At 40.6% G+C, this 21,094-nt stretch overlaps 1 protein-coding gene across 1 annotated transcript in view; it reads right to left on the reverse strand.

Moving 5' to 3' along the window:
* Positions 1 to 3,019: 3,019 nt before the first annotated feature.
* The window catches only part of LOC129699624 (calpain-2 catalytic subunit-like), a 69,245-nt gene continuing 51,170 nt past the window's right edge, over positions 3,020 to 21,094 (reverse strand). The window contains exons 13-21 of the mRNA XM_055639587.1: positions 20,319 to 20,361; positions 18,977 to 19,036; positions 17,842 to 17,899; positions 16,995 to 17,059; positions 16,132 to 16,200; positions 15,704 to 15,782; positions 14,104 to 14,220; positions 5,371 to 5,429; positions 3,020 to 3,933 (exon numbers count right to left, since the gene is read on the reverse strand). Of these exons, the coding sequence (XP_055495562.1) occupies positions 3,910 to 3,933; positions 5,371 to 5,429; positions 14,104 to 14,220; positions 15,704 to 15,782; positions 16,132 to 16,200; positions 16,995 to 17,059; positions 17,842 to 17,899; positions 18,977 to 19,036; positions 20,319 to 20,361 (574 nt within the window). The 3' untranslated portion in view covers positions 3,020 to 3,909. The remainder of the gene's footprint in view (positions 3,934 to 5,370; positions 5,430 to 14,103; positions 14,221 to 15,703; positions 15,783 to 16,131; positions 16,201 to 16,994; positions 17,060 to 17,841; positions 17,900 to 18,976; positions 19,037 to 20,318; positions 20,362 to 21,094) is intronic.

Here is a 21,094-nt window from a genome sequence, read left to right on the forward strand (position 1 = left end):
ATATTTGTTGTAAGGAAATGATCACATTGTTGATTGGTGGATTTTCTAAAAATATGTCGTGTTCAGAAAGGTTGTTGATCGATGTCCAGTACTGGAAGCTAATGGTGCTCTGCCATATCTCTGGGGACTGTTCTTTGAGTTGCTTTCAAATGTTTTTTGAAATGTAATTCAGTACTAGACTAGGTGAGACCCGTTGGGTCCCAGTCACACGGGGGGAGGAGAAATAGTGGGCAGGAAGGAATGTGAGTGGGGAGAGGGGGCTTGGAGAAACGACGGGGTAAGAGTCATGGGGAGAGGGGGGGGGGGGTATCATGGGGGAGGGGGGCAGGAGCCAGTGAGGGGAACCAGAGGGGAAGAGGCTGGCGCTGGGGGGTGGTGCGATGGAGATCACAGCAGGCGGATCAGTAACTGGTCGCTCTCCTTCATCGGGATCAGATTCTCCGCTTTCCGATTTGGCCGACATCTCCGGCTCCGCTACACTTCCGATCCATCCAATAATTGTGTTCGGTTGGAGACCCTCCCCCCTCTCCCACTCCCCCATCCCACTCCCCTACTCTCCCTCGCCTTCCCCCACTTTCCCCTCCCTACCCCCTCCATTCCTTCTCGCCCCCTGCTCCCCCACTCACCTCCCCCCTATCCCACCCCCCACCCCCCCACAATGAAAATCACAGTGTTTTATTTTCATGAAACCGTCCCCCAAGAATTGGATTAAAACTGAGTTTTTTTAGAAAATTGTAATTTATGTAAATGAGATTCGGGATCCCATTGTGACGTCATTGTGATGTCAAACATGGCTGATGTGCAGGCCAAGTGGAAAAATGGTTTGAAAAGTGTTTTTTGTAAAGTTTAAAATGTCAATAACTTGTAAAATAAATCTGAACGAAACTTTAGTTTCTTTTACATCACAGGACAATGGTGAATAAGGTGGGCCAAAAATTGTTGCGCTATTGTGTACCAATTTGGCGGGGTTTTTGAATATTGCGCATACACACAAACAAATAAGATGTGAGTTTTGGTAATATAATAATAGATGGTCATGGTATTGATCGTGTTACTGGAACCATGTGTATTTATTTGTATGTATTGAAAAATGCCTCTTGAAGTTAGCTAGGGCACAATAATTAGTAATAACAATGTTCAGGCATGTATCTAATTATTTAACTGTTTTATTGAATTATATTACATCAGTTTTCCCACATTAAAAGCTATGAATCCCAACTATATAAAGCAGTGATTATTATTGGGGGTAGATTAAGCAATTATTGAATTAATTAAAAATGGCAATCAAGAAAGCTAGAAATTGCTCCATTTTATCTTATCTTGTAAGTTGACAGCTTTTTGTTTTAGTACTTTTGCCATGTCAGAAATAAACAAGTTAGGCCATTGACTGTTTAATTGACAAAATTATCTGCATGCATTATGACCCAAAAAAATCAACCGGCAAAAGATGTGTCATTTGCTCTTGTGCCAGAGTTACTTGTTGAATCATTTGATTTCCATTGTTGTGTATAGAGAAATGAAGGCATAAAAGGCCAGTACTAGCATCAATTTCAATAAAAGTTAGTGGTAATCGTTGAGTAGCACTTTAACACTGTGGACAGTAATGTGTGCATGGGTGTGATATCATGGAATTTTCTCCTCAATGTTCCTGTACATCAAATTAGTGGCTTTACCACTCCACTCTCAAAATCCAGTTCCATTAACTTCAAAGTGATTGTTGTATAATAGTATTTTTCAATGCTGCTTTTGCAGTTTTAAAATATGTTTTTAGTTTTAAATAAGGTCATTCGTCAGGACTCTCCAAATGAGATAGAATAGTGACAATACACTTTCAATTTTAAGATTTTTTGAATTATGCACCTCTGCAATGTAAATAAAATTAATGCAATGTTCATGCTTTTATTTTAGTGTAAAAGTATCAAAACACCAAGTATGACAGTAACTTTATGCTCAGTGTGCATTATAAGAGACCTGCTGGAAGATGAAATATAATCCTATTATGACAAGACCGTTAATCTATGAGATTATATGCCATTGAATGAAGGACCAAGTGCTATATGTTTAAAGGAAAAGTTTGCATTTGAGATATATAGGTCTGATGTTAATGGTCTAGCAGAAGATGCTGATTATCACAACAGCACCACATACTTGGGAAAACCGTTAAGAAGAGAAATACTGCGCTAAGGAATGAGCTTCCAGTGAAGGTGGTGGAGGCAGGTTCGTTTTTATCTTTTAAAAATAAATTGGATAGTTATATGGACGGGATGGGAATGGAAGGTTATGGTCTGAGCGCAGGTATATGGGACTAGGGGAGATTATGTGTTCGGCATGGACTAGAAGGGTCGAGATGGCCTGTTTCCGTGCTGTAAATTGTTATATGTTATATGGTTATAAGGTAAATTTAGCTTAATGAGTATCACAGAAAAAAGCAAGAATGAAAGAAGAGTCTTAATGGCAATAAGTTGTGCATCCACAATTAAATGACTGTTGGGTCTCTTGCAGCACAACTCATGGTAGGTTCAAGGATACTTGCTTTCCAGTGCAAGTGCTTGAGGCAATTCAGTATAATATGAAGGCGGTTAGCTTGCACATAAATTGAATTCCATTTTTAAGATATTCTGGTGCTTTAGAAAATAATTCTGATAACTTCTATGACAATAGTAGAAGCATCCTTAATTTGAGAGGGAAAAGCTCTTTGCTTCAGGTTTTCTTGGTGCTGTTTTTCAAGTAGAAACATCAGGATATACAGCTTCTAACACCCACATTGTTCGTAGTAGTCGTATTTTGCTTAAAATTGATGCACTTCCTGGTGCTACTATTTATGTAATGTGAGCTGGATTTCAGTCCTATTTCCCTCTGATGGTTATTGTTCATATTTGGAAATATATTACCTGGAAGTGCATGGAGAGACTGGATTTTTTTTTTGCTAAGATTAGTCCTATGTTGAATGCCCACTGACATGGAGAATATTTGTTATTTTGTTTACTAAAGGCCAAAGTCAGTAACAGAGACAAAGGAATCAAAGTCACCCATGTTCAGAATTTAATTTTAGATAGTTGTGCAAGTAAAAGCAGTTCTTAATAAAACATACTTATTTATACTAAACACCTGTACCAAAAGCATTCAGTAAACATACAATAAAAACACCAGCTATTTAATAATAATTAGTTTTACTGTTCCGATCGGTCAAAAACATTTATGGAATTGGCTGTAGAGCAAAAGCAAGTTTTTTTTTCTTCATTTAAAGGCCAATTCAGTCAGAAAACTATAATTGCATTATAAACTGAAGGGCCTGTCCCACTTTGGCAATTTTTTAGGTGACTGCCAGCGACTAGGACAATGGAATTCACCGGTCAGCACCGGTGAGAACCTACGACAGCCCAAATTGTCGCCACTGTCGGTGCAAATTTTTCAACATGTTGAAAATTTTTCGGCAGTCGCCTAAAAAATTGCCTAAGTGGGACAGGCCCTTTAAATTCCAAATCATGATTCTCCTGGTATAATTTTTGTGATTTACCTGTGCCCACATTTGTAGACGGAGGTAAAATAACAAATTTGTTAAATTTTGTATCTTTTAACATTGCAGAACAAATGTGTCCCATTTATTATCTTCAATGTGGGCCATATAAATTGTGTAACATGGTAATTATGATTTAAGATGTCTTTTGGTAATATCGGTGCACAGTATGATACTGATTGAGACACAGTTCTGATCAAATATCACCCAAATTTCTGTATAAAAGATTGTACAGCGAAGCATTTAAAAACAAACCCTACTCCCCTCACTCTATACCCATTCATGATGCCCATTAAATTAAATATTAGGGTTCATGTTCCTTTCGTAGTTTTGAGATGTTCTTTTCTGCATCTGTTGATTGGTCAAAGCTTGGCTTGCAGCAGAGCAATATTTTAGCCCAGTACCAGACCCAACCACTGTTGAAAGAGAATTAGACAATCCAGTGTAAGTGAACTCTTGCAATTCATTTGCAAATAGCTTGCTTGAGCCAACAAAAGTGAAAGTATACAATAAACTTTGCAGAGCAGGAGATCATAATTGTGCACAAACACAACTTTTGCCTCTTATCTAAAAATACTAAATCCACATAAAAATGTAAACCTTTATTTTGAAGTAACAATCAACTAATTGCAAATATCAAAATGGGAAGGTTTTAGTCAGATTAAAAACAGGCTTTTTTAAAAAATCAACTTTGAGTGACAGCATTACTTCAGATGCTAGAAAAATAGGTCCGAAAGGGACAGAATTAATGTTGCAGGCCAAACCAGATGTTGACTTATTTCTCTTTCTGAAGTGGTACAGCTTGTTTATTTCAAATTTAGAGAATTGATTTTTGGAAAGAAAAAACAGTTCTAAAGGGATAAGGATAATTTAAGGGGAGCTACATCAAGGGATTAAAAAAAAAAAATTTTTTGGAAAGGAAAAGAACCAAAAAATGAGGTTGGCAAACTACTGCAGTCGAGTGAAAGCAAATTTTCTATCAGATAGAGACTTTCTGAATTTTGTTGTAGTATTTCTACCCGCGTTTTTCCAATTTCACATTTTGCTCTAGGTCAGAAACAAAATCTTCCCCCAGGCAGATAAGGGTATAAAATGGATTGGCAACTGAACACAATGTTTTTCAGATAACTTAATGCAACACATCTTTTGTGTTTTTTCTCTTCCAGACAAATCAGGAAAATTTAGATTGAACCATTGTAGAAAGTGCTGGCAGAGTAAGTAACACTCATTGGCATCAAATGCTAAGGACAGGAAGCAATGGCTCCAGCTTGCACTCAATGCCACAGGAAGCCCCTGTGAGTGGGAATTTAAGTTCAGACATTGGCTATGCAGGTGGAATGGGTTCAGCTCTATAATTGCAGCTCTACAGCATAACAATGTCATAACTTTGTGATGAAGGATTCTAAAATATTTAAAAGGAAACCTTTTCTCCATTACCCTCTCCAGTTTTTGAGTTTCACAGGCCCATGGAGAGTTCAAAATTGAGTTAACCAACACACAAATGCTGGTCTTGTTAACTTTGATTCTGTTGCAGTAGACTGGTGAAAATGTGGGCAGAATCTGAATAGTGGGAGAAATGGATAACTGCAATATTTAAAGTATTAAAGATAAATAGCTCCAGAATTTCCAATGCAAGGGGGCAGTCAACTTCTCTTCTTTCTCCCATCCACCCACACCTCCAGAAATTACAGTATATATCCTTCTCAAAACATAAAACTAGAGGTTGTACATAGAATAGATTACGGTATGACATAGTTGGCACCTAAAATTAGGTTCCACTGTACTGTTTTGTACTGTATTAACTTCTAATAAAATAAACAAAAACAAAAAAAAGTGCGGTATCGGATACCTACCTGAAATATATCCAACTCTGCCGATCCCTCATCATCGACTTCTAGTGCTTTAAATATTCCTGAAAAAGCAGGAACATAAAACTTTAAGCATAGCCATTTATCTTTTTGCTTGCTAGATTGGAAAACTTAAACATTGTTTTCTCTAAACATCCAAATATTTTAACCTAGTTTGGGAATAATATCCTCTCTAACATCTGTAATTACATGCATTGGCAATGCAGGGTAAAATGTCCTTCGGGAAATTAATCTGAAATGAAAGCTTTCACCCAAATCTGTAGCCAAATTTAAGCTGATAATTTTAAATTAGGCAAATTACTTGGGTGGTTTACTGGTGCCATCTGAATAATAAAGCAACACCACTTAATTTCAAAGGTCAGCGCCTGTCTATTGCACTGAATCAAAATAAGTGCCCCACAAATTTGCATTGTGAATAAAACAGTAACTTGGCAATCCATTCCAATTTCCATCAACATGTTTAATATTTTCTTTGGATTTTTCAATTGTTTAGAAACTGATCAGAAAATTGCGAGGATTCTAGAGGGCCAAATCCCTGTCCTGGGACGAGAACTACAACAGAATGGAGCAGATAGACATTTCGCTCTGCTGCACTTTGTCTGTAGCCCATGGTTCAATGAAGGGAGGATTTAGGGAGTTGGGAGGAGAGTTAAGGAAAAGGACCAAACAGGTAACAATCTCAGGATTACTGCCTGTGCCACGCGACAGTGAGAGTAGGAATGGAGCGAGGTGGAGGATAAATGCGTGGCTGAAAGACTGGTGCAGAGGGCAGGGATTCAAGTTTCTGGATCATTGGGACTTCTTTTGGGGAAGGTGGGACCTGTACAGAAAGGATGGGTTGCACTTGAACCCGAGGGGGACCAATATCCTGGCGGGGAAATTTGCAAGGGCTACTGGGGAGACTTTAAACTAGAATGGTTAGGGCGAGGGACTCAAATAGAGAAAGCTAGTAGACAGAATGGGAGGCAGAAAGCAGAATAGGGAAGCACTCGGACACAAGAGGAGAAAGAAGAAAAAGGAAATAAACAGAGAATAAGAGGTGGGGGGTTTCTTAAATGTGCATATTTTATGCTAGGAACATTGTAAGAAAGGTGGATGAGCTTAGAGTCTGGATAGACACCTGGAAGTATGATGTTGTGGCGATCAGTGAAACGTGGTTGCAGGAGGGCTGTGATGGGAAACTAAATATTTCAGGATTTTGTTGCTTCAGGTGTGATAGAATTGGAGGGGCAAGAGGTGGAGGTGTTGCATTGCTAGTCAGGGAAGATATTACAGCAGTGCTTTGGCAGGATAGATTGGAGGGCTCATCTAGGGAGGCTATTTGGGTAGAACTGAGAAGTGGGAAAGGTGTAGCAACACTTATAGGGGTGTATTATAGACCGCCAAATGGGGATCGAGAATTGGAAGAGCAAATATGTAAGCAGATAGCAGATATTAGTAGTAAGCACAAGGTAGTGATTGTGGGAGATTTCAACTTTCCACACATAGACTGGGAAACACATTCTGTAAATGGGCTGGATGGTTTGGAGTTTGTAAAATGTGTGCAGGATAGTTTTTTGCAGCAATACATAGAGGTACCTACTAGAGATGGGGCAGTGCTGGACCTCCTATTAGGAAATGAGATGGGACAGGTGGCGGAGGTATGCGTTGGGGAGCACTTCGGGTCCAGTGATCACAATACCATTAGTTTCAATATAATTATGGAGAGGGTTAGAACTGGACCTAGGGTTGAGATTTTTGATTGGAGAAAGGCTAACTTTGATGAGACGCGAAATGATTTAAAATGAGTGAACTGGGACATTTTGTTTTATGGGAAGGATGTAGAAGAGAAATGGAGGACATTTAAAGGGGAAATTTTAAGAGTACAGAATCTTTATGTTCCTGTTCGGTTGAAAGGAAACAGTAAAAATTGGAAGGAGCCCTGGTTTTCAAGGGAAATTAGACATCTTGTTCGGAAAAAGAGGGAGATCTACAATAATTATAGGCAGCATGAAGTAAATGAGGTGCTTGAGGAGTATAAGGAATGTAAAAAGAATCTTAAGAAATAAATTAGAAAAGCTAAAAGAAGATATGAGGTTGCTTTGGCAAGTAAGGTGAAAGTAAATCCAAAGGGTTTCTACAGCTATATTAATAGCAAAAGGAAAACGAGGGATAAAATTGGTCCATTGGAGAGACAGAGTGGACAATTTCATTTCTTCGGTATTCACCACGGAGAAGGATATTGAATTATGTGAGGTAAGGGAAACTAGTAGAGTAGCTATGGATACTATGAGGTTCAAAGTAAAAGAAGTACTGACACTTTTGAAAAATATAAAAGTGGATAAGTCTCCAGGTCCTGACAGGATATTCCCTAGGACATGAGAGAAGTTAGTGTAGAAATAGCCGGGACTATGACAGAAATATTTCAAATGTCATTAGAAACGGGAATAGTCCCCGAGGATTGGCATACTGCACATGTTGTTCCATTGTTTAAAAAGGGTTCTAAGAGTAAACCTAGCAATTATAGACCTGTTAGTTTGATTTCAGTGGTGGGCAAATTAATGGAAAACATACTTAGAGATAATATATATAAGCATCTGGATAAACAGGGTCTGATTAGGAACAGTCAACATGGATTTGTGCCTGGAAGGTCATGTTTGACTAATCTTCTTGAATTCTTTGAAGAGGTTACTAGGGAAATTGACGATGGTAAAGCAGTGGATGTTGTCTATATGGACTTTATTAAGGCCTTTGACAAGGTTCCTCATGGAAGGTTGGTTAAGAAGGTTCAACTGTTGGGTATTAATGCAGGAGTAGCAAGATGGATTCAACGGTGGCTGAATGGGAGAAGCCAGAGGGTAATGGTGGATGGCTGTTTGTCGGGTTGGAGGCAGGTGACTAGTGGGGTGCCTCAGGGACATCAATGGTCTGGATGAAGGTGTGGTAAATTGGATTAGTAAGTATGCAGATGATACCAAGATAGGGGGTGTTGTGGATAATGAAGAGGATTTCCAAAGTCCACAGAGTGATTTAGGCCATTTGGAAGAATGGGCTGAAAGATGGCAGATGGAGTTTAATACTGATTTTACTTCGGAGTCACGTGAGTGATTCCGTGAAGATCCCAGCTCAGTGCGCAGGTGCGGCATTATCGCACAGCTGTGCAAACTGCGGCCAGCGGGAGTCGGGCGCTCCCGCAAACCAAGGACGTGAGGTAAGTACTTACCTTAATCGGGCCTTGTGGTTTTTTGCTCCAGGGGGAGCAAAGCAGCAGAGGAAGCGGCCCCCGTTCGACTCTAGCGAAGGAGCCGACAGTGGAGGGGGAAAGGCGCAAACGGGACCGCACACACTGCGGACCGCTGCAGGGAGCTGCGCTGATGCTGGTCCGCTGAACAGCTGTTTGGTTAACAGCAGCGGACCGGCGGGAAATTTAAAAACCCGACCGGCAGCCCTGCAGACTCCTGACACGGAGAATCGCCGCCCGGCAACCGCTACAATGCTGCCTGGAAAACGGCAGGCAGCCTCTACATACAGGTAAGACAAAAATCTTACCAAAATTACAGGTTCTATAGGAATCAACTTCCTCCAACACAGGAACAGGTTGGAGACAGCAAAAATAAGTATGTCTGTCTCCCCAAGCCAGAGGAGGTCATGGAGTTCAAAACCTCCAGGAAAAAAGGGGCACTGGCTGAATGCCAAGGGAGCTGACACTCCTACCCCAGTGCTATTGCACTAGCCATCTCCCTTGTCGAGGGATTGATGCAACAGCGGAGTTTGAGCTATGCCTCCTCCAATTCATAGCACACCCTTTTGCTCCCTCTTTTGAGGCTAGCTAAGGAGGCCAGGGCTGGGCTGGCTTAAACGCTGGGCAGGCGGACGAGAACAGCAGTATGCCAGGGGATCAGGAAGAGCTACTGGGTGTCGTGGGCCACTACATGCCTCCTCCACGCGACCATCTTCCCAACAAAGCCCTGCAGGAGCAGGCCTTTCTAGAGGCAAATCCGCAGGCAGCTGGGTCAGCAGACTCGCAGACAAGAGCTAAAAGCAGCGAATTCTGAAGCTCCTAACAGAAGGGTCAAGATGTCACCGCCTTTGCTCGTTTTCTACGGATCATACTCACCTGGCAGGCGAGACGCCATGATCACCAAGGTGGTTCTCCCAGGATGAGACTATCCCGTTGCACTACGAGGGTGCTGACGCCTAAGATGTTCCCAAATTTGGGATACTCGACTGACATTGGTGCATATAAGACCTGCCCGCAACCCCAAATATACGGGGCTATGCAAACCGCTGCTGCGGGAAGAGAGGCAGCTAAACCTGTGCGCCTCATGAGGGCAGGCCATGGAACGAGCAGGACATCGCATCCAACACCCAGCTGGCAGCACCCCTCGGCATCCACCAGCAATATCAAACAAGGACTGGTGAAAGCCTGGCGACCGCTTCACATTACCCCCAAAGTTCTTTTTAGACAGGGGCCCAGAGCGGAGCCGTGGGAAAATGCGCCGCCCCACCGACAGCACCAGCATACCAGCAAACTAGGCCTTCATGAAAAAACAATAAACATGGAGGTAGGTAGTCTGGTTCCTCCCAGTTTACACTAAATAAGGGTGTTCTACTAACTGCGTGGGGGGGCATTTACACTTGTTGATAAAGCATGGGATGCTGTCACAAATAACTAAAATATACTCAACAGTATTAGTGGATAAAAACGAATTCAAATTGGGCATATTACCGCCAGTTCAGCAATGCGCCCAAAGGGCATTTTCTCCCTCTAAGAAAGAGAAGTGAGAAGGTCAAGCTGAACTAGAAAGGCTCATTACTAAACGGATCATGGGAGTAAACATGAACCATTGGAATTTGTATCGAATATATTCACCAAAACTACAAAAGATGGTGAATGTAGCATCATCATTGATCTAATATCACTAAATAAATCTGTTGAGTATATACACTTTAAGATGGAGACGGGTTTTTTGTCACTGCCAGACATCTGATCTCCAAAGGATACCTATGGGGAGCATTGATATGGAAGATGCTAACTATCTTATACCCATACACTAGGATCATTATAGATACCTAAAAAATTTTCTTACCTGGATAATGGATATCCCGGTTAGGGCAACTATGGGAGCATAGAGCATTCCCTATGGTCTAACCTCAGCCCTAAACTATTATAAATATTTAAAAAATGGCCATGAATATTAAGAAAACAAGCATAATCATGGCATATATTGGATGATATCCTCATATTAGGAAACAAAGGAATTAGCTGTGGCAGCAGTTCTAGCTACGAAACAGCTCCCTAAAGCTCTGAGGTTATCCCACGCCCAGATAAACCAGAATTGAAGCGTTAACTACCATGGATTATCTGGGCTTCAATAACAATTCCGTCCATATGACTGTTACTTTGCCAAGGTACTTGGGTCACTATAATCAAATCATGAATGTACCCACTGAAGCTATATCACAATTACGGTGGTGGGCAGACATATATTTGGCATAGTTTTCAGCCCTATTATCATCACCAATCCCAACTTGGTTATTAAAAACCGATGCCAGTACTTTAGGCTGGGGAGCAACTAAACTCCATATCCAGCACAGGTAACAGATGGACCGATTCACAAACATCGTTACTACACACACCGGGCATCAACTACTTGGGATTGGTGATCGCCTATTGGGCTAAAAAGCATATGCATTTCAAATGCAGCACGTACATATGTGGTTACGGATTGATAATACTATGGTGGTGGCTTATATCAACCATATGGGGAGCATAATAATCATTATTGTGCAACAAATTGGTCAAACAAATCTGGCAATGGTGTGTCAAAAGACATTTTAACTATCAGCTGCCTATGTCCTAGGAAGCTAGAACACAGTGGGAGACACCATGTCACGGGGTAAAATTTATGATAACATTGAATAGATGTCAAACCCAAGATATCTGCTAAAGGTATTAAGCAGTTTGAAAGCCAGATATCAATTTGGTTGCACAAGACGGAATCACCAGTAACCTATGTATGTGACTTAGGAACCAGATTAGAGGCAGCAGCGATAGATGCCTACACGCTGGAAGGGGGAATTTCTGCTTTGCCTTCCTCCCTTCTGCCTCATCAGACGGGCACTTCGCAATACAGATGGGATCTGTCTCCGAGGTATTGAACGTGCCCGACCGGCCTACACAGCCATGGTTCCCAGTTCATCACGACACGGTGGGCGAGTCACCTATGGATTTCCCTAGTGGACCATGGTTGCTGACTCAACCCAGTATCAGGCACAAGCCACCCATGCCAGAAAAACATCAAACTCCTGGGTGCAGGTTTTGAATAGACCTTACCAGGGACTGGGATTATCCAAAGGAACCATTACCACCATGTCGGCATCCCTGCGAACAGTCACCAAAAGCTAACATGGGTAAAATACTGCCATGACGCAGGGACAACATACCAAACTATTCAACCACTGACGTATTGGAGTTCCTGGAACATCTACACCATGACTAAAAGGTGAGTTACAGTGCCGTAAATACAGCATGGAGCGCCTTATCTGCTTATCTAAAACAGCATGACAGCAGAGCATGGGATCCCATCCACTGAAGGTAAACTTATGAAGGGCAACTATAATAATAAGCCCCAAAAACCCAGGTATATACCCATGTATGGGATATTGGTGTGATATTGACATATCTCAGAGAATGGCACCAGCCAGATCCCTCAGCTTGCTCAATCTATGTTAAAAACGCTCATGCTTATGGCTCTCGTACACGCTCACAGAGTCCAGTCACTCCATAAAACTAGACTGGATAACATGGTGATTACCCCAGACGCATCACGTTCATATTCTAGGTCTGGTAAAAATCTAACTCGCCGGTATATGGGACTAGGCGAGATTATGAGTTCGGCACGGACTAGTAGGGTCGAGATCGCCTGTGTTTTCCGTGCTGTAATCGTTATATGGCTATATGGACCAGGAACGCCCAATTCACTGGTGGGATTCCGGGCCTACCCACCAGAGTCCAGGTTGAGTGTGGTGACCCATCTACTACAATATATAGACACAACCCACAATCTTAGAGGGAGAGGAAAGCCTATGGGTCAACCACAGAAACCCCAAGACGGGGTACGAGCCAAACCACTCCAAGGTGGCTCAAACAGGTACTGAAAGCTGCCGGAATAGATAATAATACATTTTAATCCCATTCCACTAGGGCAGCATTGATATCAGCGGCTGAACGAATGGACATCCCGGTTGACCACATTCTCAATACGGCAGAACGGTCAAGGGAACGACGTTCAGAACATTTTTTATTGTAAACCGTTGATAAACCTGATTTAATTGCAGAAAGAATATTACAAACTGCAATATTAATTTAAGCTCAGGGGAGCTCTTTATGTTGTTATTGTTAACAAATACCTTCTGTTTCTTGTGAAAGCAGATCCACTGGTTGATTACGATAACACTTCCTCCCTCAAAAACTTCGGCAGTGAGTGAAATAAAAACTGTTACACGGTTTGAAATCACAGACCTTTGAAGTCTTCACGGAATCACTCACGTGACTCCGAAGTAAAATAGTAAGATTAAACGAGTACTTACCAGTATGAAGTTTGATCTGTATTTTATGAGGAGTTACGGTGAGGTATTACGTGCCCTCCGCTCCCACCCTCAATATATAGATCAAACTAATAAACTGATGTCTCATGATCTTTACTATCTTACTTCAAATATTGTGTCTATCCTGTGATTTCACACCGCTGCTTCGAAGTATGCCGCACCTGCGCACTGAGCTGGGATCTTCACGTAATACCTCACCGTAACTCCTCATAAAATACAGATCAAACTTCATACTGGTAAGTACTCGTTTAATCTTACTATAAATGTGAGGTGCTACACCTTGGCAGGACAAATCAAAATAGGACGTACATGGTAAATGGTAGGGAATTGAAGAATGCAGTTGAACAGAGGGATCTGGGAATAACCGTGCATAGTTCCTTGAAGGTGGAATCTCATATAGATACGGTGGTAAAGGAAGATTTTGGTATGCTAGCCTTTATAAATCAGAGCATTGAGTATAGAAGTTGGGGATGTAATGTTAAAATTGTACAAGGCATTGGTGAGACCAAACATGGAGTATGGTGTACAATTTTGGTCGCCAAATTATAGGAAGGATGTCAAAAATAGAGAGAGTACAGAGGAGATTTACTAGAATGTTGCCTGGGTTTCAACAACTAAGTTACAGAGAAAGGTTGAATAAGTTAGGTCTTTATTCTCTGGAGCGCAGAAGGTTAAGGGGGGACTTGATAGAGGTCTTTAAAATGATGAGAGGGATAGACAGAGTTGATGTGGACAAGCTTTTCCCTTTGAGAGTAGGGAAGATTCAAACAAGAGGACACGACTTTAGAATTAAGGGACAGAAGTTTAGGGGTAACATGAGGGGGAACTTCTTTACTCAGAGAGTGGTAGCGGTGTGGAATGAGCTTCCAGTGGAAGTGGTGGAGGCAGGTTCGTTGGTATCATTTAAAAATAAATTGGATAGGCGTATGGATGAGAAGGGAATGGAGGGTTATGGTATGAGTGCAGGCAGGTGGGACTAAGGGAAAATAATTGTTCGGCACGGACTTGTAGGGCCGAGATGGCCTGTTTCCGTGCTGTAATAGTTATATGGTTATATGGAATTTGGGTCTCATTGTATTGATTGGAAAATAGGCTGTTAATGTAAAAGTCATTAAAAAAATAACTTACTGAACATGGTTTCCAATCGGATCAAACAGCCAACAAAGTTATCAAAGTCGATGAGAAGGTCGGAGTTTGCATAACGGGCAACAATGTTCTGAATCAATGCAGTGTTCAGAGTGAAACCTGGGAAGGAAAACACATAATTGTATTGACAACTCATTCAACATGTGGCCTACTTATTACATTAAAATTGTTGGGCATATTGCATTGATTTGTCAACATAATCAATATGTACCTGATAATTATAAAAAGAATGATAGTTAATAGTGCAGAAATGTGTGGCAATGATGTTTGTGATGATGCTGTATTTTTGTTGTTTTGTCAAAGATGCCAGTCTCTGGAATAGTGAACTGAAATTTTTTTGCACAAAAGTGGGTGGTATTGTAGTTAGTGAGATGGTTGTCAAAAATTACAGAAGGATCTTGATCATTAGGCTAGTGGGCTGAGGAATGGTCAAGCAAGTTTTTGGCACATTGGTCTTCATCAGTCAGAGTAATGAGTATAGCAGGTGGGAGGTCATGTTGCAGTTATACAAGATATTTGTGAGACCGTATTTCGAGTCTTGTGTTCAATTCTCGGCACCATGTTACAGGAAAGGTTTTGTCAAGCTGGAAAGAGTGCAGAGAAGATTGATAAGATTGTTGCCAGGACTTGACCCAAGTTTAAGGGAGAAGTTGGGCAGGCTCAGGCTCTTCATTGGAACACGGGAAGATGAGGGGTAATCTTATAGAGGTGTACAAAATCATGAGAAGAATAGATTGGATAAACGCGCAGTCTCTTACCCAGAGTTGGGGAATCGAGATCCCGAGGACATAGGTTTAAGGTGAGGGAGAAAAGATTTAGCAGGAACCCGAGGGGTAACCTTTTCCACACAAAGGGTGTTGGGTGTATGGAACGGGTAGATGAGGCAGCTACTATCGCAACATTTAAGAAACATTTAGACAAGTACAGGTTTAGAGGGATTATGGGCCAAACACAGGCAGATGGGACATGTTGGTCGGAATGGGCAAATTGGGCCGAATGGCCTATTTCCACGTTCTATGACTAAGAAAAGGTAGCATCCAAATTATATTGTTGCAATTGATACTTGCACTGCCTTATGTTTAAAAAAACAATGTTCTGTCACACCTGCCATGTGACCCTTCAGTTTTGGGCTAAATTATTAAACCAAAACACTGAGGATTCACTCTACCCTCCCACTTGCAAGAATACTTTTGAAATTTGAGTTCAAAAGGAATGTTGGCTAAGACTAGTTAGCAAAAGCTTAAAGGAGATTTATTGGTATGATTATATTTATACAATTTGATAGTCTATAGAAAAATAAGAGGCATAATGTATATATTTTTAATGAAAAATCTAGTCCCAATAACTTGCAGACATCTTATCTTTATTTAACATACTGAGTGAAGCATAAACACCAGTGGTTGAATCAAATGGTAGGTATTTATTAATGCGAGCATATCCTGTACAGAAAATACTGTTTCTAAAACCTTGATAATGACAGCTAAATGATATTGAGCATGTTATTTGCTGGGGAAATAAATAACTTTGCAATGAATCTTGTAAAGGTCTGTTTGCCTGGGCTGTAAGAATATTCTAAGTTTACCTGCTTCTTCGAGTGCCACTTGTATTTCACATGAACCCATGGTACCAGATTCATCAGCATCTACCCTCTTGAAGATTTTCTAAATGGAACAAACATTATATTTAAGCATACAGTGGTAAAGAAGGTGTGCCTAAAGGAGAGGGGTGAGGATCTTCTCGCATGCACTTCATTTGCCTTGCATCTTTCCTTCATTTACATTTGAATTTGCCTAGCTTAGTTACTTAATTACCAAGAGGTTACATATTCACATACTGTAGAGACATGAAGCTAATTAATCAATGGCTATTCATTTTAATGCTTATTAAAACTAACCCCAGCCTCTAAGTCATTGTGGGGCCCGTTGTTAGAGGAAGTGTATTCAAAGCAACTATCAAGAGGAAAAATCAGAGATCAATCTTGATCAGGAGTTTGTAAAAAATAACGCTTACCAGCATCTTCTGCAACTTGTTCCAAAATAGCTTGAATTCCACTAATCCAATTTTTCCAGATCCATCCTTCTGTTTTATCATTTTCATTCAGAAAACCACTTTGTTTTTTGTTTTTTATCTATACCAGCACCCCAACATTTAATGTCAATGTTAATTCTGGGTGAATGCTAATCTATTTAGATCAATCTGGATCAAGACCATATTCATTATGATTGAAAGAAATTACATAGAAACAGGTCCTTTGGCCCACCAAGTCCATGTTGACCACCAATCCACCCGTTCACGCTAGTTCTGTTATTCCACTTTCACATCCACTCCCTATGCACTAGGGCCATTTTACAGCAGCCAATTAATGTGGAATCTGGAGCACCCAGAAGAAACCCACGCGGTCACAGGCAGATTGTGCAAATTCGGCCCAGACACAGCATCCAAGGTTAGGATTGAACCCAACGTCTGGCGCGGTGAAGCAGCAGCACTGACAATCCAATTTTGGTTGATCTGTTTGGTATTTGGAAATGAGAGAAGCCCGAATATGATGATTCATTAGCAGGTGGCATAATTCCTCTTGCAATCACTTCATTGTATACATGGTTATGTCTGAAATGGGCAGCAAGTAAACAAAATGAACTTCCCCAGAAATCAGAACAAGCTATTCCATTCATCAGTGCATGACTACTGATTAGATGTAACACCTGCTAAGCAGAATATTAAAAGTTTTCAGTTTGAAAACTCCATGTAAAGTTTTGAATGACGAGGTAACCTGTGGCAGCAGATATGTCTCACCTGTAGTCATTAAAATTAAAAGGATTTTATTTTGTGTAAATTAGCACCTGCAGTTCTTTGTGTGTACTTTAAAAGGATACATCCATTAGACTGATTACATTTCGACAGGTCTCCAAACTAAAACCATCAGTTTTAATGTCTTCACCTGAAAGAGAAAACATTCCAGAAAGAGGCTTAGAGAATATATATTTAAAGTAACAATATTTATACCAAGCAGATTCAACCCTTTTTTTCCATCCAAGTAACTTGCAAACACGCATCCTTTCAGTAAAATGCAGGATCATGGGGTAAAATATGTTTTTGTTAAAGCCACAGGCACCGTGTATTCCCAAACACTCATTTCCTCCATGCCAATATCACACAGTGGAAGAAACTAAAATCCTTGCGTGTGTTTGTATCTTTGATCACCATTATGAAATTGATTTAATCATCTGGGTCCTCTTAACGCTTGCTGAATTGCACTAATCCATAAATCTGAAAGGACAAATTTTGGGGAAAAGAGTTTAATATTCCCAGGCTGCGGGGTTTTTTTTCCTGTTTGGTTGAAAAGGAAAATTTTACTGGCCTTACTGATGAAAGGAAACCCCAATTTGTCTTTCCAATGTTAAAATGGTTCTGACGTATACAAGGACCATACCAGGAATCCTGGCCTTTTGAGGCCCCACTCCCCAACTTGAATCCTCCATGGCAAAGCTGGTTCTTCTACTTCTAATCCATCTGAGATCAGCAAATGTAACACTGACCATGGGTTGAATCAAAACTTATGGGTACAGCAAGATTTGTTTTCTATGTCACCATGAGAAGTTTGGGTGCAAGGGTACCTTTGTCTAAACTACCTGGCATGCAGTTAACAATTTCAAATTTGAGCACACTGGTATCGTCAGACAGTGCCAGGTGTCAAAATAATGGGTGCATTCATTTACTCACGGTTGCCTACAATTCTGTTCAGTATTCTTTGCAGCTCAAAGCAAGAAATCTCTGCATCCTGAATTTCAAGAAGCAAAGAGAATCCAAGTTTAGTTTGTCACATGTACTGAGGTACAGTAAAAAGCTTTATGGTTGCATGCAGTGCACTATCCAGTCAGCGGAAAGACTATACGATTACAATCAAGCCATCCAGTGTACCGATGCAGAATAAAGGGAATCGTGTTTAGTGCAAGATAAAGTACAATTTAAAGATAATTCAAGGGTCAGTTTGCCAGAAAACTTGCTGCTATCTCAATGTCAAGATCAACCATTTGCCCCAAGTAGCTGGAATAAAAATGTTTTCTAATTTCAATACCTGAGGTTTCAACCAAGTATCAGAGTATATTTATACAAATGTTTCCAATTTTAATCTGTAAAATCTCTAGTTCTATCCAACACATTAGGGACAATTTCAGAAGCCAATTAACCAATAAACCTGCATGTCTTTGGGACGTGGGATGAAACCGGAGCACATGGAGAAAACGCAGGCAGTTACGGAGAAAGTGTACACTTGGTACACACAAGTAGCCTTAGATTGAATCTGGGTCTCTGGTGCTGCACCACATTGCCACCCTAAACCACTTTACTAACAATGTATTTTACTATTCTTTTTCATATTTGACTTGCTATCAGTTGGTCTTGTTTAAGCTATTTAAAATGGTTCATTTTTTGTTAAATCATGATCATTTAAAAGTTTGATTATAATCCTAAACTTGTCATTCCATCCCATCTTGATCTTTACTTTAGACTATTACACTTTCAAGATACAGCACCAAAACAGGCAGTTCTTCCTAAAGAGTCTGCACCGAACAGCGATCAACCCATCCACTAGCACTATTCTACACACTAAGCATAATTTATAATTTTACCTAAGCCAATTTTCCTGCAAACTTGTACGTCTTTTAGATCACCAATAATAAGCAGCATCTCCTGCAATTGTTCGGTATCTTTACCATATTTGTAATAAAGGACGCTAGACTAAAATACAAAAACCCCTTCTGTTTTTGCAAACACATTTGTCTCCCTTAATTCAGATCATGTTTTCATGCAAGATTAGTCACAAAAGTCAACATTAGTAGTAATGCAAATTTCTTACCTCCCCTGCTATATATTCAAACAAATTCTCAAAGCTGGCACTAATGTCATCCTCGTCGACCTTTAGGATTTTTTTTTCAGAAAATAAAATAATTAAATGCATTTATAAACCAATATATCGAGAGATTAACAGGTATGCACCACAGTATTGCAGGTCAGGGAATATATTTTACAATCCAATAGCACAAAACATTAAAATAACATTATTTACAGTGTTACATGCACAAAATGGTGTTCCTCGGCAGCAGGATGTCCAGATATGTCTAACACCCTGGCACCATCTGCAATGTAACCTCGGAAGGGGTTACATTTGGTTACATTTATTGGTGCCTTTTGGCTAGACTTCAAGGAACGGGAGGCTGGAAATAATAACCTGCCATTGGTACATCTTCCTGCCAAGAGGATATTATGTGGCAAATACCTGCATTACAAGAGATCACACTGTCCCATAGAAGTTTCCAAACAAGCTCTGCCAACAAAATATTTCAGATGGCCACACCTCACTTAGCCAGAATTATCAAAATGTTTGAGGACCTTAGAAATATTTAACTAATTTGAACTTATTTTAACATACTCACAAAATACAATTAAAACACGACATTTCCATCACCTCCAACAAGATCCTCACCACCAGTTACATCTTCCCATCCCCACCCCTTTCTACACTCCGCAGAGATCGCTCGCTCTGCAACTCCTTGGTTCACTTATCTCTTCCCACTCAAACCACCCCCTCCACATGTATTTTTCCTTGCAACAGCAGGAGATGTACCACCTGTTCCTATGCCTCCTACATCAAGGGACCCCAGCAGCTATTCCAGGCGAGACAGGGGTTCACGTGCACCTCCTCTAACCTCATCTACTGCATCTGATGTTCTCAATCTGGACTCCTGTACATCGGCGAGATCAAACGTTGACTCGCTGACACTTGCCATCGGTTTTGCCGAACACTTGCCATAGGTCCCCAAAGGTCTACTGGATCTCCTGGTTGTTAACCATTTTAACTCCCCTTCCCATTCCCACACTGACCTTGCTGTCCTGGGCCTCCTCCATTACCAGAGCGAGCCCACACGCAAACTGGAAGAACAGCACCTCATTCTGCTTAGGTAGCTTGCAACCTACAGTACGAACATCGAAATCTCCAAATTTAGAACTGCAAACTATGCCATCTGTAGAGGCACCCAGCATTTAAAGAGATTAAATATCCTTAAGGACTAGATTCTGGAGGGAGAGACAGACACAAAGTCCTCATGATCATTCCAATTCTTTCTGCTGAAAGATGGGACCTGGGGATTGTGACAATGACAAGCCTTGTAAAGTGAGCAGATGGAAAATTATTCACATACCTCCTCGTCTTCAATTATTGCATCAACTACAACATCTATCGCTCTGTAATAGGAAAACAATGTGCGTTGCACATTCAGGCAACAGGATGTTCCATGAAACATATTTCAATTACATGTCCAGAGGTGCATCAGTAATACATTATAATACAACATTCAATTATTTTTTGCATTTATTTACTTTTTCACTCTCTCCAACTTTAAAGTTTGCACTCACAAATGCTGGGAATCTATGTCCATAACCACTAACAATTCAAAAACAGTTATTTCTCAGAAATTGCCTGTATAGTAATTCAGGCATGTCCAGTCCTGCGGGGATATGAGATATTAATCAGAAAAGAAGCCTATTCCAATGTTTGATTACATTATGGCTTCAGAGTTCAACTATAAAGCCTATCCTGTCGAGAGTGATTAATTCAGCAAAGAATAGGAATATTCCTCACCTTAAAATTCCTATGTTATCAATTGCAACTCTGCATTGGGATAGCAATGGGTGGAAATTTGACCAAATGGATTTCTTGTATGAAATTCAATTCTATCCTAGGCATTTAAAAAAAAAGACCTGTTTGCATTCTTGAATGTTTTTAACTGTGCATTTACTAAAACGTAGGTTTAAGGTGCGAGGGGAAAGATTTAAAAGGAACCTGAGGAGCAACTTTTCCACTCAGAGGGTGGTGGGTATATGGAACGTACTACCAGAGGAGGTAGTTGAGGCAGGTATGAGAAACAACATTTAAAAGACACTTGGACAGGTACATGGGTCGGAATAATATAGGGAG

The sequence above is a fragment of the Leucoraja erinacea genome, chromosome 8 (assembly GCF_028641065.1).
Source record: "Leucoraja erinacea ecotype New England chromosome 8, Leri_hhj_1, whole genome shotgun sequence".
Classification (NCBI taxonomy): Eukaryota; Metazoa; Chordata; class Chondrichthyes; order Rajiformes; family Rajidae; genus Leucoraja; species Leucoraja erinaceus.